This window comes from Spea bombifrons, chromosome 7 (assembly GCF_027358695.1).
Source record: "Spea bombifrons isolate aSpeBom1 chromosome 7, aSpeBom1.2.pri, whole genome shotgun sequence".
Taxonomy (NCBI): domain Eukaryota; kingdom Metazoa; phylum Chordata; class Amphibia; order Anura; family Pelobatidae; genus Spea; species Spea bombifrons.
This window is the reverse complement of record NC_071093.1, coordinates 13,146,894-13,170,732: the sequence shown is the minus strand read 5'-3', so window position 1 is coordinate 13,170,732 and position 23,839 is coordinate 13,146,894. Positions and strand designations below refer to the sequence as shown.

The window sequence follows — 23,839 nt, the reverse complement described above, 5'->3', positions numbered from 1 at the left end:
CCAACTTTGCTGTTTGCTATACATTACAGAATTGTATGCATTTCATTGAACACTGGGCACCTTATTGTGACAAGTATATGAAAAGGTCATGAAGAACCAGCTGTGCACAGCTGCCCCTATGACTCTGCCTCATCACCTCAATAAGCATTGCTAGGTCCAATTTTTAAAACATAGATTGGACAAAGGGACCTTTGGTCTGCCAAAGTGGGCAATTCATCTAGCATTTCATCACATAGTACATTCTTAATTAAGCCCGCACAAAAGGCATTGGCTTAGTGGGGTATACTGTACAGTAAAACATTATGATGCACAGACAGAACTGGTAACATTACAGACAGTGATGTTTATAAAAGATTTCTATTTCCAAAGATGTTGTCAGGATCCACAAAATTCTTGACCGACTTGAGCATTCCAATACCAACATCTGAAATGCTGTCCTTCAGCCACTGTTTTCTCAACTTGCCCACTGGAAGAAAAAAAAGAAAAGAAAAAAAATGAAACAAATCTATAAAAATGAAATGCTCTGGTATACATCCATGATACAAGAAGCCAATCAATCTTCTGACCATGAATGAATAAACACTGGGTGATAAATGCTTTTATTCAGAAATGAGAAATGTTTTCCTTTATTTGATTTATTGAGCCCACTAGACTATCAAGCTCATTAAGTGTGGTGTATTCCCAAAGGATGGCTGCATTCAGCGTTGCCTGTGTTCTCTGCAAACTGCAAAATGTAGATGAGGCATAGGCACAGATTATGGGTTGTTAACTGAATAATGAAATGTTTACCACATTTCAAAAGCTAAAACCTTAATCTAATGTTCTCTAAGTATATATATATGTACACATTACACTTCACAGAGGAGGCATTTTAGGTTTCGTGTATTTTGCACTATCCAGTATTATTTGATCATATTAAGAACATGCTGTATTGACCCCTTCATAATTATTTTCTTCATGTTCTGCTTTATTTAAAGTATATATAAACAGAAAATAAAATTAACACTGTTTGTGCAGAATGCACATATTAAAAGAAAATTCAACTTGAAGCATCTACTTTTAAAACTATTCTATATCCCAATCTATCATGAAGGTTAATCTCAACAAATCATTTTTCACATGAAAAAACACATCACTAGACTTTCCATGCAACACACATTTTGTGATATATATTTATGTATCCATTTTTATATACCACGTGTTTCTATGATTTTATAACAAGGAATACATAGAATTGTGTCCTGGAACCAGATGCAGCCTGTTTTAGTTTTAGGACCCTCAAAATAAACAAAAAAGTAAAATTTAGTTGTTCCTCATATTTAAACATTAAATATAAAACTATTTTTTTTTTAAAAAAATGATGACGATATGCAAAGGCTATACTTCAATTATTAGCCATTGCTGGACTGGAAAACTAATCTCAGAATGCACATGGTGCTGCATTTTTATGCTAAATATAACTGCATATGCAGGACTAGTTTGGGTATACAAAGAACAGATATTCGATAAATCATGATTGTCATCAAGATCACTTTATTGGGTTAAAGTGAAGTTAATTTATTCAGCAGTTATACAGGGGGAATAATGGACTAACAGCACACATACCCAGAGGAAATGAGCAGGTTTTTAGAAATGAAGTTAAATTAATTGTTTAGGGCAACCATATGGGTTTTTGGATTGTGTCTATAGTATTGCCATCATAGAACAATTTGTATGATTATTTTTTTTTAATTTTCATGAGTCCCTATAAACTGTGTGACAGCTTTTAAAATCTACAATGTTACAATCAATTTCAAATTCAATTCTAAATTAATTTTCAACTTAAACTGCAATCCGAAATGAACTAGCAAACAATCCACTCAACAAATACACTCGATATTTTTGAAAAAAGTAAACTTATCAAAGTGAGATTTTGATTAAAATAAATTATATTAATAGATCAACTAAAAAAAGGAGGAAGAAAAAACTTAGTGTGTAATATTTAGGGATATAAAAATTGACATCTCACTGTCACCACTGCAAATTAAGTGAAAATAAGTCTATTTTGAATTAATGTGAAACACAACAACTGTTTGAAGTGTTTAGTGTTCCAAGAACTGACAGCATGACAATTGTTTTTAGGTATATAAAAGGCAAAAGAAGCCTCTTACTGTAATTGTTGTCTGTAATATAGCTGCAGGGAATATGTCCCATGGTTATAGATGCAATTGTCCTGAAAATACTTAAAACAACTGCACCAACGAGATGGAGTACATCAGAGTCACAGCAGGCTGTCCAAGAGCCCGAATGCCTGCTTACTCATCCACCTCAGGAAATATAGCAATTCCACGAGGAAAGCAACTAACTTCCGAGCTGCCACCAAACGGCCATTGCATATTTAATGAAGTCGCTCGCCAAGTGCTGGAAAACAGAAGGTGCTCGGAGTGCATCATTAGTTCTGTCAAAGTGATAATTTACACATCTATCTTGTCAAAATTTCTATAGTTTACACTTTTGCAATAATAAATCTAATATGCATTTGATTAGAGAAGTGGAAATTGAGTGGGGATACTGCATGCATTTCTAGGGGGTCTTTTTAAATGTATGAGTTTTGTGCTTCCCTTGGAAACCAGCTAAATTGAAAAAAAAAAACAATACGAACAGGTTAGGAATAGCCATTCCTGTTTATTAGTCAAAAAAAATTGTTATTAGGACAGCAGCACAAGGCTGAATTGATAAAATATATTACAAAAAAGTTTTCCTTTTTTATATATATAATTAGAAGGGGGATAACTGGAAATGTGTTTTAACAAAATTGTGGTTTAAAAAATGTTACGGTAAAACAATTTTTATTTTTTTATTTCCTGTTAGTAACTGTAGCTCTTTGTTTTCACAAAAACATAATACATTATTTTACCAAACAGTATTTTGCTTTAAGTTCCGTTTCAGGAACATCTGTATTGATTACTTAAAATCAGCAGAAAGATTCACCGTTCAGCAACCTGCTTTATAAACCATACTGATCTAGGCAATGGCAGAACTTGGATAATATACCTTGATCTACATTTTTTGGAAGAAACCAATAACTTTTAAATATGTGTCTTTGATTCATATAGTCAAAGCAACACATGGCAACGTCAAATGAGATTTCACAAACTGATTTTGCAATGTTGTATTGTTCATGGTTTCTACGTGGCACTAAAAGTTAATATTCTACACTTATATAATAGCTGTATATTCATAAATAATTAAAATTATTTTGAGATAAAGGTAATTTAAAATATGTTCCTAATAATAATATAACAAAGCCATATTTTGAATCTTATCAGAAAAAATAAGGTCAATGCATCTGTATCTGTCAAACACATTTTAAAATAAAATTACAAATACAATGCAATGACCCTGTTAAAAATCATTGCATATTTTATCAAAACTCCAACGCATACATTTCATTAAATATCGTATTAGGGATTGTTTATATTGATTTAATTTAAAAAGAGAGTCAAGGAAATCTTTACTAACAGCCTTTGTATTTATGTATTTTTTGTCAAATAGCAGTTGGCTTCTATGGGTTAATTAAATATCCCCAGAAGCTTTGATCAATTTATATAAATATATATATATATAAATATATAAATATAATTCAATGCTAACAACTCCACTTTGTAAATGGGACGCTTTATGAAAAATGATATAAATTGGCAAATAGTTTCCATCAACAAATAAAAAAAAAAAAAAAATGCAAAACAAAATACATTATACCAAACACTATGCTGTTAATGCCATGTGTGTGTGCTTAATGTGTATGGACAACAGCAATAAATACACAGTCCCAATACCTTCATCCATCTTAATTTTACTCTAGAGGCAAAAACCACCAGAGGAAAAAAGGGTCATTACTTTTATGTCAAGCACATTCATTCTTGGGCCATTGATTACATGCCAATGACTTTAGTTCTTAGATACTACTCAAGAAGCAACTGTAACTATTCACTTACATGTCACAACATATAAGTTTACATTGACTTCTTAAAGGGACACTCCAGCCATCGTAGGTCTATTATTCATTAAGAAATCCAGGTAAACTTTTATGTTGTGAAATCTAAGTGAATAGTTACAGTTGCTTCTTGAGTAGTGTCTAAGAACTAAAGTCATTGGCAGCTAAGGTGTTCATTAAATTTCTCTCATCTCACAAGTTTGTGGGGGATTCTGAAGAAGAATTGCCCCTCTCTCCCTGCAATTTCAGCATGACACATACTTGCTTTTAGTCAGCTTCAGCGCTGGCTCTGTTAACACTTCATGCAGCCAATCAATGGTGAGAATTTTTAGACCACTGAGGAGGAGGGAGGCTGCAGCTTCCACATTTTTTTTTTAAGATTGTATAGTAAATATATTTTAATATGCATCCATATTATCTATCATGAATACAAAAGACTCATCAAGCTACCATGCAGTCAGTCACAGGGACCATCGCAATTTTATTATTCATTAAACTCGACTGAACCCTTAGTTAATGGTTAACTTTTCACAAAAAGGCTTACATCTTAAAGTTATGTGTTTGCAGTGTCCAAGAAATCCCTGAAGCGTGACAAAATTGGAGCTTTGAACAGTTTCACAGGGATGGCCTACAATTTCCCATATATGCTGTATGCATTTTATTTTTATCTTGACATTTTATAGAGCACCAGCAGATCCCATAGCGATGTAACATAAAAAGAAAACTAAACATTAAAATTGACAACATACATAAGACATTAGTACAGAAGGAGAGCTTTCAGTTTATTGGGAATAAAATACAAGGTGATGGACAGCTTGGTTGAGTATTATTAAATTGTCTTCGTGTCAATTGAAGGTCATGTGGAAGAGTCAGAGGCCTGGAGAAGGTGGGGAAAATGGATATTCTTCTAATGTATATAAAAGAAGGAAGTCTTAATGGGGGAGTTAATGAGGGAGATGTCATGTGGATCATGACAAAAGGAAGTTAAAATGGTATTCTAGTTTATTTTTTGTCAACACCATTGCGTAGGTTTGTTTAGTGTGTAAGACTGTAAAGTATACAAGGCAAAACTGAATAGAGGATGCAATTTGGGTTTAGGGACAGAGTCTACTGCAGTGAGAGCATGAAATGCTGATAAGAAGATCAGTCTCTAGATATCAGCAATAACTGACAGCTGATGGGGCTTCTAGCAGTCCAGAAAAGAACACAGGTCCCACACTCCAAATGTGAGTATATAAAATAATGTTTATTAAATAACGTGCCAGGGAATCCAAATGGACTAATCGCTTAATGCATTTTGCTTACTCATAAGCTCTTCTAGCAGGCAACTAGTATATTGCAGGAAGTGTCTTGTCAGAAAGACAACGGGAAGAAGGAAAATAAACAAATGCGGTTTCACCCAAATGGCATAGTTGGAAGTGGCTTACACATGCTAGTGTACACAGAATTATGCATTACACTCAACATTCCGGTTTATCTTTTAGCATTAGAATTTAGTGCTAATAATTTACATTTAATAATTTTAACGTTTACAGATATTTATCATCTGTTAGCTCATATATTACACTTTGATAAATCCGTGTTGGAGAAGGTAGGTTGTTTTCTGACATTTTTGCAAATGAAACTAACTTGGAGGAGTCAGTTCAACTAGGCAGGGAATGTAGGAAAAGTTTTAATAAATGTTTATTTGTATAAAAATTTAGATTTTATATATAACCTGAGGAAGGAACAACTATTTTCTTGATGGTTCCAACCCTGCGAGTGCCAAAATGCATTATTAAATGTAGCACTAAACAGCTTACACTGCAAATGCCTACAAAGATACTAATAGAGGCCTCAGCACTTTCTGCGGAGTTCAACCCACACAAACCACACGGATTATTGTACATTATGTTATACAGATATTTTGGTTTCAATGACAGAGCAGACAAATTAAGTGAATTAAGTGCAATCTGGCAACAATGTGCCAAGAAAACTACACAGCACTGAAGAAAAGAAGCCAGTCTCAATACATCCTACTCCTTGAGAAAGGGAATAACCCCTTACATTTATAAACAAAAGAGTGGAAAACAGAAACAACCAAAGGGTTAGAACGTAACCTTTAATAAATATCAATTAACAGGATCCCCAAATAAGGAGGGCTTTAGATAGACTGAACCCTATTTACACTTGCAAAAACAACACATAGGTAGCCCCGAAGCTGTGCTCAAACCATTTATCCAGTACTACCGGAAATGCAATTCCCAGACTCCCCCTTCCTTAGTCAATGTATGTTTCTCCATCTCTTTTAGACCCTGTCAAGCTGGAGAAATGCACGTATGGTGTCTCTTTTTTTTTTTTTTTTTTTTTTTTTACCAGGAGCTACTTTTTTACTATTTTTGCCACCAGTGACTATTGCTAACTATTATCCCCACTCTCCATCTACCATGTTTAACTTAGAATACAATCTTTGTATTGCAAGGCTGGTTACATTGAACTACATAAGTGATATTACTGGATGATCACAGTATAAGGGCTACCTACGCATTGTTCTCATTGGTGTAAATAGGGTACAGGCTAACTACAACCCTCCTTTTTGGAGGATCCTATTAATTGATATTTATTAAAGGTTACGTTTTTACCCTTTAGTTCCTGTTCTCAACTTTTTCCCCCCACTTAAGAGGAGTAAAATTGAAAAAAAAAAAAATCAGCTGGCATAAAGGAGAATAGAACTGCTACAGAATAGGCAGTGAAGACTAACCAGCTACTCATTTACACTAACAAGTGTAGAGAAGCAGATTTAAACAACATTTATACTTCCCTATTGCCTGAAGTCTTAGACTACATCTGTTTTCCTTAATACACAAAACCAAAGTTAAAATAGCTCAATTTATCAAACCATGATTTTAGGCAGACAAACCAGCCTGTCTGTTTCCAGATAGCAAAAGCAACTGTTATTAATCACAATTACAGGACTAACACTACTAGAGAAATTACATCAATAACTCCCCTTTATTTATATATATATGTTTATATATCTATATTTTTTTTTTGCTGAAAATCAAAAGCTAGGCTAAGAATGTCAAGCCAAGTCTTGAAGGTCAGTAAATAGATGATTTCACTTGCTTAATTCAGAGCAGCAACCTTTTTCAAATATTGGTAGGGATAGATTTTTGTGATTTAACAGGTTTGCAAGAGTTTATTTTGCATACCCTTCCATCAGGAGAAAGAAATCTTAAACATACTGTATTATAAAAACAATTGCAAAACACAAACTACAACTAAGGAAAAAGAATAATGTACAATTATTTTAATACAATTTTCATGTTTAATAGATGTGATTGGAAAAAAGTAAACTTTTAGTGAGGGAAAAATGTCTGGAGATAAAAAAAATAAAAAAAAACACAGAAAAATAAATGTATATGGTTTCTTCCTCCTCTTTAGAATTCCTAACTGATTGCAGACATGGTTCACCACTCACCAATGTCAGTACGGTCCTCCCAACACCGTATAACAAAATAATTATTATGAATAAACCCCTTTAACATCACAATGTTGTAAAAAAATTGGTAATTAGTCTCTGTTCCTGTAGATTATGGCTCAGTGCCTGTCTTATATGATAGTCAGGTGAGCATGTATCATATGCACTCCAGTAGCCATGAATTCAAGCTTCCAAGGTGAAGGCAGCAGGGTCTGACTGAGAATTAAAATTGTCCCTGGCATTTTAAGGCAAGTGGTCCAATAACTGCCCCCCTTACATTTTTATAGCGCACAGGATATGTAATTTAAAGTGCATTAAAGATATCTTTTAGGTGGAAACCTAAAGCTGAATAGGAAACCTGACAATTTATCAGCGATCAACAGGTAGCAGGTTCTTTACTCACAAAAAGCAATGTTTATTCAGATAATTTTTTGGATCTGATACATAAACCATGGGTACAACCACTTTATTTCAAATACCCGACCATCTCAATGGATAGCCCAAAGACCTGCTGAAAGGAGATTTCAACAAGGACTTTCCTGTAACGCTAGACTTGGTAGGAACCACAAACTTCAAAAACCATAAACTTGATACTGATAATGCCTTTAAAGAGCTTTAATAATATATATATATATATATGTTAAAAGGGACAGTATCACCTAAAATTAATATGAATCCTGTGCCTTACTTTATTCTTATCACTTATCATGATAAGTTTATACAGACAAATTAGCGAGCGTATTATGTCTGAATTATTTACTTCAACAAACAGAATATTTAGCTTCAATCCCTCATCATTATTCAGGGTGTTTTGGTTGAAGTATAACATCTGGTTTAAATCGAAATTACAAAAAAGAAAACAATTGCTCTAGAGTTAAAAGGCACATAATCAATGTCATATTCTTTTGGTAACACCTGAATTAACAAAACCAAACACTTAAGGGTAATTTACAAATTGTTTCCAAAGATACGGTCTACAATTAAACCTACGTTAGGCACGTCATCATTCATCTATTTAAAATAGATATTCGCATGTCCCCCACCGTGTGCTGATAAACAGGATAAAACTAGGTAAAATGTTAAGAGTTCAGTTTGCAAGACAAAGATCCCTTATGTCAAGTACAAATGTGTTCACTTCAAAAATAAAGGTCCAGTTACCTTTTATGGATACATGGACAAATATATTCTATATATGCACTTGGTTTTATACAACATAACTATAAAATCTGTTACTTTTCTGCCACTATTAGTGCCATAAAGTGAATTTTACAGCCTGTTTAACATCTGCTGGCGTTAATATATTAGCCTACATTTGATTGTTAAGATAAAAAGGAAGCAGGGAGATCCAGCCAATAATGTCGTTTACAACGGCATGCCTCCTCAGTTCCTGTTTAAGAGGGGCAGGATCTTTTTGGGCCCCAGACCCTACCTTCCTTAAATTATGCCCTCCTTTTCTAGGAGCTCAAACTGTTTGTCTTGTACGAGTGTATCATATTATTCTACAATTCTAAAAGTCACAGCACTGTACGCAGACACAGCAGAAAATCGATTTAGAAGTGAACGTGTAAATAATATTGTAATATTTAGACATATTAGTACAGGTTGACAGGAACTTACTGTAAAGAGAAAAAGAAAGCTATATAGCCTGAGCAACCATAATATTTAAAGGGAGAATATGATCACACGGTAAAAAAAAAATTGATTAGTGTGGGTAGAATTCTTTCGCCAGGGAGTACCGGCAGTGTGCATAAGCCCAAGTGGTTAAGTTTTAGGTTAAGTGCAGATGCGTTCAGAGTAATTTCATTCTATATTATTACGATCTGCCTGACTTAAGAAGGTACTGAACATTTTAACATTAAAGAACAGCATTCCTCAAACTTTACAACTCTCTGGCTCCCGCCACTGGGACACAGTCAGTGGAGTAAACAATCATAGGCGTCCCCCCACAACAGATAAGCTGTGTTGTGATGCCACATCATGATGCACCCATGGAACACCTTATTTCTTTGTTGTTTTCTTAGGTGCAGTGGGTGGTTTGGACATTTTAGACAATCTGACAGAAGTCCAAACAAAAACGGACAGCTGGCACAAAAATCTGTCTCAGACATCGGACTACAGACAACCTTAATACTTAATTTTAGAAACATGACAATAGGCTAGAGTTAGGCTATAAGGCTATAAGTTACATTCTTAAAAAAATGAATGGTGGTGTTCCATAAACGATATACAATTTGTATCTGCATGTGTTTTCAGTTAGAACATCTTTTATCAAGATCATAAAATATAGTTTAAAATTTATAAAAAAAAATAGGGTTTAACACCTTAATAGGGAACTGCAGTTTAGTTGCCATGTACATTGGTGAATAACCCTTGATGTTAACAAGTAAAAGGATGTAAGGCAGACTGGATGAGCCGAATAGTTCTTATCTGCCGTAATTTTCTATGTTTCTATATTACCTCCATGATGATGAGAAAGACTTCCTCCATTTGCAAGGATTTCTTCCCTAGCAGCATACTGTACAAGAAAAAAGGTATTTAATATTTAGGAGACCCTAAACAAATACTACAATGAAGCACAAACAAAGAAGAATACGTAGGTAATTTTGGTAAATATACTGAATAATGCTACTCTCTGTGTGTATAACAAAGATTTAATATTATTATACATGCATACATCCTGGACAAGCCATACAACTATGAAAAGTAATAAAAAATGATTCCCAACATCATTTTCTCTAATCTTTCACCTGTCACTATGTGAACACTTGATTGTGGCAAAAAAAAAAGACATTACAATATGGCTGCATGTTAATTTACCTCAATTTCTTCATAGACATGAACAGGGTCACTTATACCCCTGTAGTTAAAAGCAAAGTAGAAATAAACACAGGCACCAGCGTCGTAGGTCTGAGTGACCCTGGAAAAGAAAAAACAAAACATACATTGCAATATAATCTGGTTTTGTACACTTATTCTAGTCAACTGCAGTTCTGGAGTGCCAAAGACTGACCTCGATGAAAAATTGCTCCTGTTAAAAGATCAACCCCTCTTCACCTCATCCTTGTTACATTGTAAATTAGTTTGCTCCCTCTTCCTTATCAAATTCTCTATAACCCGAAACATCGGGGCTGCATTGCAGAAGGCTACAGCATACATATTTCCGTAGATGTTGAACTACAACTACATGACGCGTTATTAGAAACATGCACTTCCTTCTAGGAATGAAGCTATAATTAAAATAGTGCCTGGTCAATTAAGGGAGTTTTGGTCAATTATAAAAGTATTCCAAATAACTTTTTTTTTTTTTTTAAAGGTTACGAGACTGGAATTGACTAAAACAGAAGAACCATGTGTTCACACAAAAATAATGATTCCTTCGCTGGAGCAAATCGCTGCAATAGATATCACATCTTAAAGGGTCTGGCTATTGTCACAATTAAAGACCTTCCACAGCAATTTCTGACATTGTATGCTTCTATTAAATGTATATGAATCCTGTAGTTTAAGTACATCATTATTTGAGTAATGAATTAAATCCAGGTTTGAAGAAATCTTTTAGTCACACTTGTCACAACCTTGTAAGAATCCCCTTCAAGATTAAATAGACATGGATAGGAAAAACTAGGCCGGGGCTCTACAGGGATCTACTGTCATACATTGCTCATTTGGCTGGTAAAAAAAAATATATACTGGTATCAGAGAAGCCTTCCAAGACTTAAGGGCTGGGTATCCAAAAAGGGCCACATGTACCTTCCCCCCCCCCCAATATTCTTAAAATACACTGTTTCTCACCCCCGTCATAACACCACCACTGAAATCCACATCTCACTTTCTGTTCTCTCATCACCTCAGCACACATCACACACTTCTTTCCCTTCTCAATGCTTTGCCTACTACTAACCACAATCTGGTGAAGGCATCACTACAGCTTCCAATCCCACCTTTTACCCGTCTTCCTCCACAACCAACTCTTGGTTCTCCTATGCCTACATAGTTTTCATAAGAAAAGGTTATGCGTCCAACCTGACAGCTGGTCATTGTAACCACACTACTCCCTTGTCTTGTGCCTCCTGGAATACGCGCTCTGTCTGTAACAAACTTACCGAATCTCACAACCTCTATTTCTAACCGCCTCAACCTCATTGCTATTGCTGAAACTTGGCTCGAGTCTTTTGACCATTTTCTCTTCCTATGTCTCTCTTCTCACCACTTACCATGCTGACCTCGCAGTCCTACACCCCAATTTATTGATTGCATTACTACATAGTTCACTCACATTCTCGCCCTATCATCCCAACACTAATTCTGGATGACTTCAATATATCAATTCCTCTTCCCTTGTTGCCTCTAATTATCCCTCAATACCTCCCTTGTCCTTTCACTTGAAGTCACTTATCCCACAAAATGTGATGTCCACCAAATTGATCTTGTGTTCTCCCGCCTCTTTACTGTCTTCTAGCCTGCAATGTCTCACCCCTCTTCCAAATAACTATTCAGAAAAGCATATGACCCACCCTCCTAATACTCACAACCTACATCTTGAAAAGAAACCATCTCTGTTCTCTCCATGCCACCAACTTCTCCACATAACCCTTGCTACAATGAAATCATCCTCACACCAAGCACCCTCAAACTTTTGTTCCATTCCTCAACCTCCTAATATATTGTTAGGAGGTATAAGTTCAAAAGAGCAGGGTCTTCCTTTCCTTCTGTACCCCTACGTATTAAAGTGTGCTAATGTCATCAATTTTGTATTTAGTCAACTTTATTTTTATGGTTAATTAATCTTCCTATTTTAAACAGCGTTATGGAAAGTGATGGCACTATAAATAAAGGTGCATATAGCTGTATAAAACCAGAACGGAAAAAGATGCATATATTCTTGCTGCATTAGTATATTAGTTAACAGGAATTTATTCATATACTTGGGACTACTGAAATTGACTTAAAGGCTTGGTAAATATAGTTCAGCTGGTTAGAACGTAGCTGCAAACTCAACACATTTCAGTGTTCCAACAATGTCCATATGTAACATGGAAGCTTATTCCTTATCTTTTAATTTATGTTCTCAGGCTGGTAATTTTTTGTTTTAAGTACAGTGTACAAAGTATAGTGTCAGCATCTTAAGGGAGCTAATAAATTAAGTATTGGGATATAAACCTCTACATGACTACTTTATGGGAAGGTCAGGGGTTATCTAGGCCAGTCTAAATTTCAGAAGAGAGCCTGGTAAATAACGCGCTTAGGTGAGTTGGAGTTCCTACAATGTAACGTTAAGAATGTTGATGCAAGTTCAATGTGAATGTCAAACACTCAAAAGTGCTTTTCTCTAAAATGATTTTAAAAATGAGAACAGTTTAATGCAGCATCATTCAGCACCTGTTCCTCGCATACACGTGGAGTTAAAATCAATTATCTCCCAGGGCAGAATCATTTTAAATGCAAGCATCTATACACTTTTTAGCCTTTAGACAGATACACTTTATCAAAATTCTCCCCAGTAACATACAGCTAAGTCTTTAATGTACAAATCCTTACACTTACCGTATATGCAGTGGATAACATTGTTTAAGCATGAGAGATCAAGGTTGGTCTTAGAACAAATGGCACCCTAGGCAAGAATCTTTGGCACCGCCACTCAGGTTTCAATTTTAGACATCATTATGATTTTACAAAATGGTGAGATTCCTTGAAAGTTTACACAATTTAATTTATAGGAACACATCTTGTAGTTTGATCTGAACACTATTATAAAGTTTAGGGCTGTAGAACACTGTTACATTCGTGCCATTTGTTAATGCCAAACATTTTGAGCTCTTGGAATGTAAGGATGTACAGTAAGTAAAGAGGGCAATATGGATTTGAGTCGCAATAGGACAATAAACCCCTAGTAAAGGTTTGCTACCATTTCAGAGCTGCCTCCTTAAGAGGAATACACCACTGCCCAACACTCGCTTTAATTAAGTTGCTCCCAGGGACACCTGCTTCTAAGACCAGCCTTATGTGGGGAATCTCTCCACTATAAGTACCACGCATTATTGCCTCACAAAACATTCACAGGGTTTTAGCTTTTAAAATGCAACGTGAACGATCAGGACGTATTCTAGTCTTACTGAAACAGATGGAAGTATACAGAGATCGAAAGGTTGCCGTTCAGAAATAGAATATACAGAGCTGTTATATTAAAAATATCAGGGAGTAGCCTGAGAAATGCAATGCGATGTACGGGAGGAATGTTTATATTACATAATTCCAAAAGTTATAAGTAACAAAAATGTTTTAAAGTATGCAGAAATTATAAGGAAGCGTTAGCCGACTATCATCTGAAAAGTAGTTTAGGTTATTATGGAAGTCCTTTGCATTTGCTTATAGAGCATTGGGAGGGGGGGCTTTACAGGTCCAATGTGTTTAGATTATACGCATACCAAAGCAGTTTAATTGTACAGAGGTGATAACGAGATTTATATCTCCTTCCAGAAGTTGTTAGAGACCAGAATCTGTGTCTGGCTGTAGACCGGCAATGTCAGGCTACAGTAAAGAGACATTTTTGTTTGACATTTTTGTGCTGAAGAATTTGGTTTACAATTCAAACTCTGTTTTTGTTAGCTTTGTGAAGATATATGCTTGACAATTACCCAAACTAGAGAAAAGGATAGTGAAGACATTTGTAATGCACCACCAATAAAGCTTTAAGGCCTGTTTTTTCAGACGTTCTCTTTAGAGATCTGTTCTTCATCTTTTTACCACATCCGTCAATTACTTTCTTTAGTTCTAAATAAAATCTACCGCTATGTTTACAGCTTCCATGATTTTTAACCGCTAAATTGCAAACAATTTAATCTACTTCCATCTAGTAAAGATAACATGACACAGAGACATAAAATTTTTATTTTGCTGGCATTAAAAAAAAATAAAACCTCTTGTAGATTTTTTTTTAGATAACTCCCTTCCACTTTTAAACCCATAAAGCATTGATCATAGAAATGAATGGCCATGAAATAATGGGTTATTTAGGCTACTTTTGTCAAACTCGCTTCATTCATTTGAACATTTCCTTCATGAAACCTTTATATGAATTCCATTCACTTTCAATGCCAATCAATGCTATGACTTTTACGGAGGTTAGATGCTAAAATCAATCTTATTATACATGCCCGGCTGGTGAATATCTGGAAAATAAAATGTCAGATGACTAATCAAGTGCTGTTATAATCCTTTCAGGTGGAAGAGATCACATTACAATATCCTCTTCTGCAGCTCATCATTAAAACCACTACAGCTGCACTTTGACATTAAAAGCTCACAATGAAAGAAACGTAGCGGCGTGCATCACATGGACAACAAGATGAATAGGGATGCATCACGGGACATTACAAATTGACAGCTTATTGATTACTTGGTCAGATCAAGCGTAAGCTCACCTGCAAGTAGAAAACGGAGGGAACTGAACACCTCTTTCTTTGCATTCTCGGACAATCCGTTCTTTAACATTGCGGCAGAGATCCAGGACTCTAGAACACAAAACAGGATGACTCTTAATTTCAACATGATCAGTGAGAAAAATATATTGTGGTGACTACCCCTCAACTGCAACAATATAGATATGAAAGGGTCCAGCAGACCAAAACCTTACGAGCTGTCTAACAATGGTTTATTTTATCCAGCCGTCATATGCATTATAGGTGAGTGGGCTCTTTAAGTTGTCATGTGGTTCATTTTGCAAATTCTGCAGAATCCCACCAAATGTATTTGCTCGTTTTCCCCACCCCAAGCTAAATGCCCTGCTTGAGATGCGTTCGGCTGAATACAATCTCCCTGCACGTGAGATGGTCAACAGATCAAATGTCGAATGACTGAACACCCAACTGTAGAGATGTATTGGTTGCAGGTGTAATGGTGTCCATTACTCTCTTTTCATATTAAGACTCCTAATCATGGTGATCATTTCCGTTTACTCTAAAAAATACACTTTACCGTATAACTGACACGCCTGGTATGCTTTGTGTATAAGAGGATAAGTAAAGTAACCAATAGATGCCAAAAGGGTTACTGCAGTCACTTTCCTTTTATTTTTTTAATTTTTATTATTAGGAAAGTACAAAATTTCATAAATACTTCTCAAACATACGGTTTCCATACACACCTACAGAAAGAAAAAGGAAAAAAAAAAAGAAGAAAAACTGGCTCTAATGTCTGAATGTTTCAATTATTCTAAGAGTGGAGGAGAGGTCCGAATTGGCTCACGTATTGTGTGTATACTTTCTCTTTCTTTATATTATATTCTTTATATTACGCTTACATACTTTTACTTATATTTAATTTTACTTTGCCTTGTTTTGCATTGCATTGTCCCACTTTCCTTTTAACGGATTTTCTCATTTGGTTTAGCCGATGCTGAAACATAGGATTTCTCTCTTCTTGTACACAGAGATCTACTTTATTTTGTAGCCTTTTATATGTGATGTGGCTGTAGAAAAGATAACTGGCATCTGGCATTCAGACTTATAAAGGTCTACTCGGCACATGTTGTGCTACTTTGTACTTGTATCTAATACACATCCCTAGTTTACATTCCTTAAAACAGGAGAATATCCAAATATGATTTTTTTGTAATTATCTCTCCCCATTTCACGTGACTGGCCAAAATGTTGTACAAAGGCAACAATTATTTAATGTTAGAAGTTTGTTTTTCTACTCTGGTAATTTTTCGCCTTCATTTCTGCTAATACTAGGCAACTTAAAAATATAGCAATTGACATTTTGGGGAATTTTGATTGAAGCTCAGAGGGGAGAGTTACATTTAGCCTTTTATAGTCCCAATGCTGCTTATGTACAAACGATTCTAGTGCTATCACAATAGCAATCAATAGGATGTCTGATCAGTAGGAACTTTAGGTTATGTATAAAAGTGATCATATCACCAATGTATAAAGATCGCATGAGAAATGTATATATTTATCCGGTTCAGCGGAGCAGGAAATGTTTGCAGCATTGAGGGATTGTATTTAAAAGGGAGTTATGATGCAATGCAGTTGGGTACATACAGATTCTGTGTGCACATGTACATCCATTTTATCTTCCTTATAACTAGGAGCAATCCTGAATACATGCTGGAATTATATCGGTTTACATTAGTTTAGTACTTTAGGTCAACATGATGCAGACATCCTGGCACAGATGATGTTCAAACACAGGATACCATGCTGCTCCCAAAGGTCATATTTCACTACCATAAAAACTGAAACCGCTTTCTTTAAATAAACTTTATCTGAAATTTATATCTATTTATCTCCGTGTGTCCAGCTGGTTATGATAAGGACCACTGTAAACATCCAAACTTAGAAAGGCATGTTCTTAACTAGTGCCATTCCCTAAACAGGAACCTATGAGGAAAGAATACAGTTTACATAAAAAATTACATTTTATCAACTGGAAATTTCTAGCAAAACAAAATACTGATATGTAACAATGTAAAGAACACGTCTATTATAATGCACAGCCAAGGAAAAGCACGTCTCTATGGTAAAATCTAAAAAGGTATTAAGAAATGTAAAATGTGTGGCACTATAGTAAAGTAAATTGCATGTGTGCATATATAAAAATAATAAAGAACGTTTTAGGGTACAATTCAGACCAAAATACAGAATTGCTGATTGACAGAATTAAAGGGACACTCCAGCGTCCTAGCGTGCTCCTTAATTAATGCATACGAATGTACCGTACTAAAAGTGTGGAGGCTACAATTTAACCCCTTAAGGACAATGGGTGGTCCCTAAACCCATTGAAAACAATGAATTTTGAGCCCGTACATGTACGGGCTTTGTCATTAAGGGGTTAATGTTAAAAATGCAAGCAGGGTGTTAGGTTGTATAGCTGGAGGCATCAGTAGCTGTAAAAAGGGTGGCTTTGCCACTTTACGGATCTTTGGTCTGTTGTCAGCTAGATTTTTGTGTACTGTTCTGGAGACCCCACATACAGAAGGATACCGACATATTGGAGAAAGTTCAGGGGAGGGCTAGTAAAACGGTGTTTCTAAGCCGCAACCTCCGTGGTCTGATGTTTCATGCCACTGACTGGCTGCTTCAAGTAATAATTTCATATTTGGCAAAACACATCTCCTGCGCAGCAAACAGTTGGGGTGGGGAAAGGGACAAATGCATTTGGGGGATGTTCTGCAGAATCCCCTGTGCATTTGAAACGGGACCTCTCACATATCATATGCATTAGAGTGGTCTTGTCCATGCATGCTTAAATTCTCTCACTGTATTGCCTCTGGTGGGAGGCTTTTACATTTATCTACCATCCTCTCAGTAAAGAAACTTTCTTACATTAAATCTAAACCTATGACCCTCTAGTTTTAGACTAGGCCCTCTCGTTCTTACATTTCTCCTCCTTTGAAGTAAACTTCCCTTCTGTACTTAAGTATTTAAATGTTTCCATCACATTGCATCTCTCTCTTATTTCCTCCAAGTTAGAAATATTGATGTAATGAATTAATAAAAAAGTATAGGGTGCAGAAACGGAATCAGTTCTTACCTATCCCATGGGACTGAAGTTTCAAACGACTCTCCAATTAAATAGTAGTCCATACCAAGGTCCTGTAAGCAAAATACACATAAGAACATTGGCAAAATTCTATGAATGGTTTGAAGGACCCACCATCACAATTAAAGTATATTTCTCAGAAATGTTGGTTAATATACATCTTCATTTAGTTTGTGTCTTGAGAGGGCACAATGCCATCCATAATGTAGTAAACCCCCTTTTTTGACTAAATTCATTTGGTTCGCAACCTTGATTTTATATTTGATTATTTGACCCTGAAGGGGATAGATAGAACACTCCTAGTAGATACTATTTTTTTTTAATTAATGTTTTGGAAGCTGGTTTTCTACTAATTCGCGTTTCTCTCTTTCCCTCTCATTGAGCTGAACAACATCTTGATAATTGGGAATAAGGAAAGAGTCCTTTCTAACTGTATTACAAATTTGTTTTGTGTCTGTTTTTATTTGTAAGATTTCTTTACAAGAATTACCAGATACTGAATATACCACTATATAAGGCTCTGTTTGTTAATATTAGATTGCACTAAGCTAACGTTATCACTTTTTGGAGTTTATTGTAAAAAAACAAAAAAAATTATGGATGGGAAAGGAGCACGAGACCACGAAGCACACATCAATGGACACAAAAAAAACAGTAGAAAAGCTTACAGATATTCTGTACACTAACGACAATCCATCAATGTTCTAATTAAGATGCGTCGACATTATGAGGACACCCTAAACACAAAGTGACACAACGAGGCTGGATGCGCCGCCTTAATATTATCCAAATGAAAATCATCATGACTTGCTGACTGGTGTACTTAACTTGTTGAGGAAACAAACAGATATGTTCTTTTATCCTGCAGTTTAAATAAATATGTAGCACACTGTTCACATAATGTGACAGAACACAAAGGGGCATCCCTATAGGGTTTTTTCCCCGTCACATTTAAAAGCAAGCGTCACGCAAGGCAACTTTGTACTTATTTTTAAAGGAACTATACAGAAAGACAAAACAACATGATTACAGGAACAGTCTATTCCCCAAAAGTGTATTATTTTTTAATGTATCTTGCTCTTATTTTTTTAATGCATGGACCCCCACAGTATTTTACACGTGTAACTTGGTCCAGGACAAAGAATATCAGTAGCCACACTACTCTATGTTTCAGTAATTAAAATAAATTTCCTACAGACCTCACAACTGCCATAAACGTAGATTATTGTACACCCATAAGAATGATTATGTTCTGCACTATTTAGCGTACAAATGAAGAAAAGGTTCATAATGGATCTGAACAAGCATTGCGGTGCCAATGCATTATGTCTGGAGCATTTAGAAATTGTGCACTGAAGTGGTATTTCCAAATGGAGAAAATTCAGTGTTGGATGTTATTTACCAATGTGAACACCGAGCCACTATCCCACATCTATGTTATACCATAAGCAATACAGCCATATTATTCTAGGCTTCACATTATTAACACATGGCACATGTTAAATGTTATTCACAAACTATAGCAATAGGTTTATGTTCACTTAGACAGCATGTACTTTGGACTACCTTAGTGAAGAGTCCTGGGCAACAACACAACTCTACTATTGAGCATATTAATATCTAACGCAGGCACATCTGCACATCTTGAACTAATGGTTTGTTGTGGCATCTATGGGAAGCAGAAGAAATTGACGGGAAGACGACAGTTCTGGCATAAAGTGAATAGCAGTTCTGTGAAACAAATTGTAAAGGCTCCTCTTTTTAAAGCTTTCAATATTCCTCAGGGTCAGAATATGTCAATATTCACATTGACAACAAGACAAAGAGGCAATGAAAGTAGCAGCGACCTACCCGAAGGTAAGCGATGACAAATGTCAGCATGTAGCCCCTCTGTCCATTATCCTCGCCTGCTGCCAGACCACTGCAATTGTAAAGAAGGTTAATGATTAACTGTGTATTAATGTGAACAGTCGGACACTACCGTTATTGTACCTCAACACAGAAAACACATACAGACAAGGTACAATAAGGAAATAATACACTGACCATTGATACATCATATACGTCAGACCATACCACCACATAGTATATCAACAAATACAATTGAAATAAATAAATGTCTGTTCTTAATGTAGGCAATCATGAATGAAGTTCAACGAGCATAGGGCAGACCATCTCTACAAATAATAAAGGAGGATACAATTTTGTTGGTAAAGCAGGTTTTACTGGAAGCAAGGTTTTAATTCAATTTAGGACATATGTAAAAACGAATGTGATATTTTCTTTGGCTTGTATGAAACATATAAATGAAGATTCTGTTTAACATGTCTGCAGCTGTTAATGTCAACAGCATTCTTTAAACATCATCTTTTAGTAAATAAGACAAAGAAGAAAAAAAAAAGGTTTAGCCAATGGGGCACAGAGATTCAATTCAAAATAAGCATTACTGTTTAATCAGTGTTGTGATTAAGAACAAGAGAAAACCAAGTCACTTCTATTAAAGTTCAGCACTAGATGATGATCGCAAGCAATGAGGAACATTTCCCAAAGTGAAGACTCAACATCGAGCCCAGCACTTGTTGGTTGACGTCCATGGACGGTGCAATCCATCAGCTGACACCACACATGCATCTAAGTTATCTACAATATATGCATAACTGTTGCAAGCCTGCGATGTTCCATACTGTGAACAAACTCTGCGTCCCAAAAAGAACTATAAAGGTCTTTATGCAGTTGTAGTTTTATGCATTGCAATGGATTTGCCAGGCTTGTGTGTGTATCCCCTTATTAACAATACATATACCCAAAATGACTTCACAGCACAAAAAACTTTTATGGCCAGTGCTAGCCTGAGCAAATATCCATATGATTACGTTGCACACGGTATGATGCAATCGGTGTCATGTTCTAATAAGCAAGAGGCTTCAAGGACACAAAAAGTCGCTTTACAAAGAGAAGATGATCATGGATAAGCTAGTTCTTACGTGAAACAGTAATAAATGTTACTAGACTAGTAACAAAAAATATGGTACATGTTACTTACAAAACTAAAGGATATAAAAGTTTGGTGTGTGTAAACCTTTCACCATGAAATATTTGAGCGCTAAATTATACTGAACTTGGGACGCATACTTGGTCAAGAATGTGAAACAATCATGTGAAAGCAGTACAAAAAATGATAATTATCTTAATTATCGTGGCCTGACCAAGATTGATCTCCTGTATAATTGCCTACCCGCCAATCCGTATTTTACCCTCTGACACAAAATTATTTCATGATGTACAGGCGTCTATAGAAAGAATTTGGCATCCACGTCACTGAACATGCAAGTAGCAAGTCTGAGTCCTCATCGTCTAAGTTTTAGCAAAGTCAAATTAGAAATGTAATCAGGCTTAAAAGCAGCCAATGCCTAGAGTGAATTGTCAATTTCTGCCTCTCAATGGGAAATCGGCAAAAGGGGAGCCAAAAAAAAAGCATGCCGAACAAATGCCATTTTTGTCGTGGTTTCCATCGATCAGTTGTGTAATCAATCAAAGCAGACAGTCAGAGAACTCCCCATCATTACTCAGCCTGTTACTGAAGTGAAATGTTTTCTGTCCCTTTGTAGCAGCACAAAACAATTAGTGACAGGGGGTGGGCTGTCGACAATTTATCAAATCTATGCGATTACAAAATTTCCTTTTTTACAATAGTTATCTATACTACTGCTTTAGTTATAATTTCAAATTACTCAATACTGAGCTAAATATGAAGCTTCAGTAGTAAGCGTTACAAACACATTCGATCATATTATCATTTATATCTGTTATAGTGATAGACATGCTGAAACGTATAATGCCGTAAATATACATACACATGTAGCCAATTTGAACATCTGAAATAATTCCCATGTTCTCCATGTATGTTGACTTTTTTTTCTCTCTAAGAAAATGAAACCTTGATTCCAGCTCATCCTAATGTTACCATCCGGTATTATACATGTTATTTTCTTGATCAGTATCAAGCCTTTCTGAAGTCCGCATTACCAAAATGTAGAAAGATGTAACAGAACAAACAAAAATCACCGGATGCAAATATTTCAGAACGGGACATGTTACATATTACATTATTTCTGGGCTTTATGTCGCTGCAACACACTGATACTTTGTAAAGGTCAACATTTAAGAACATAACTAGTAGTGGGCTCCAGCTTTCTGGGACTACTTGACAATGCCTGTAGTCTGGTTATTTGTCTATAGGCATCTTTAAAATATATGGACTTACAGGACCTTGGAAAATTAAAATTTACGCTGCTTTACATCTACATTTATTCTTCAAGTACCGTAGCACCATAGCAATTTGTTAAAAAGGCACATAAACACACTCAACCATTACATTTTTATTCAAAATAAAAAGACAATTTATACTACTGTCACCCAAAAAGCTAGCCCACTGTAGCTTTTAAATATATCAAATGATCGCACACAGTGGAATGGTTAATAATAAAATAAGATTACAGATCGTGTCATTTGAAAGAGTCACATAAAAATGTGCTTTAATTTACAAAATTTAGATCATCATAATCTTTTCTAATCAGGGAATACACTTTGAGTCTGCTCAGCTCCACGCAATTAATATTCATTAGGCGCCGCACTGAATGTTCACATCCAGCCTCAGCTGTGCTCTCCACAGGGAAAGGCAACTATAGTTAGGATATTAGCGAAATCTCTACACAAGCAAGAAAGATAGCGAGGTCACGCCGGACCAATGAAATCTTCTGCCCCCAAGCAACGTATTCCTTGAATGCTTTTACCTCTGAACTCATAGTGTTGATTAATGAAGCAGGGGCGTCAGCTAGATGGATATACCAGAGCGACAAGAGAGTGAAAGCACTCAACCACTGTAACATCATATCTCACGCAGGACAAATGAATATACACTTAATAAATATTCACGGCATAGGGTAAAAGGCATGCCTTAAGCAGCAGTGCGGTGTATAGCAGGGAGCATGCAAATTCCTCGATAAACTCCTCGCAAGAAGCTTGGAAGGAGCCTTCGTTAGGAGATTAAACCAGGGAAAGCATATTATGGGCTCTAAATCCAGTGCTCGGAAGTCCTTGGTCTTGTCTGAGCTGCTACATTTTTACATGTTGTGCTAATGCATAGTAAAACAATGTCAATCCACGTGTACATACCCAAACCTCGCCGCTATATCATACACCTGCTTCTCGTGCTGCAGAACTTTTTCACGGTCGCCCTCGAACAACAACGTTGCTACACATAGTTGGTTCGGGTCAAAGCCTTTAAACTGGAAAACATAGCAGGGATAAAACAAGGGCATCGGACACAGGCATTATAAAAACAATATCACAAACAAAAAAATGCAGCCGACAACATTCATCTAGTTTTTCATGCTGCAAATTTAAATTTAAATGGGAAATGTCAGCTATAATCTTTTAAGGGAAAACACCTAAGCTGCATTCATTCCTTTGATGCATTACAACAGAACAAAGGGACACTCGAGGTCCTCAAAGCTCGGGTGATTCTCCTTTCTTCCTATAAATATTTCGACCTATTAAACAGAACCATGAACTACGCAAATGTGAAAGAGCCAAAAATGGCAATAGCTACTTCTCCACATAATTAAAAATGATATTATCCTCAACATAATTCTGTTCCTCCGGGCTACAATGTCATTTTTAAAATGCAGTCTTACTGACTCAGCTCATTGGTAAGCAAAATATCCATGTAAAATTTGGGAGGACTTGCCAAAATTGGGGTACTTTTACAGGCAAAACAAACAATATTTAATGTTAGATGTGTGCTCTATTGCTGGGTGCGAGCTGAATTATTGCTTTGTGGTCTTGTGTATTTTTTG

General features: G+C 35.8%; 1 protein-coding gene across 1 annotated transcript in view; it reads right to left on the bottom strand.

Annotated features, from left to right (window-relative positions):
* Positions 1–323: 323 nt before the first annotated feature.
* The window catches only part of AGPS (alkylglycerone phosphate synthase), a 72,234-nt gene continuing 48,718 nt past the window's right edge, over positions 324–23,839 (bottom strand). Inside the window, exons 14-20 of the mRNA XM_053471750.1 lie at positions 23,157–23,269; positions 19,833–19,902; positions 17,973–18,034; positions 14,858–14,947; positions 10,254–10,353; positions 9,894–9,951; positions 324–466 (exon numbers count right to left, since the gene is read on the bottom strand). Of these exons, the coding sequence (XP_053327725.1) occupies positions 345–466; positions 9,894–9,951; positions 10,254–10,353; positions 14,858–14,947; positions 17,973–18,034; positions 19,833–19,902; positions 23,157–23,269 (615 nt within the window). The 3' untranslated portion in view covers positions 324–344. The remainder of the gene's footprint in view (positions 467–9,893; positions 9,952–10,253; positions 10,354–14,857; positions 14,948–17,972; positions 18,035–19,832; positions 19,903–23,156; positions 23,270–23,839) is intronic.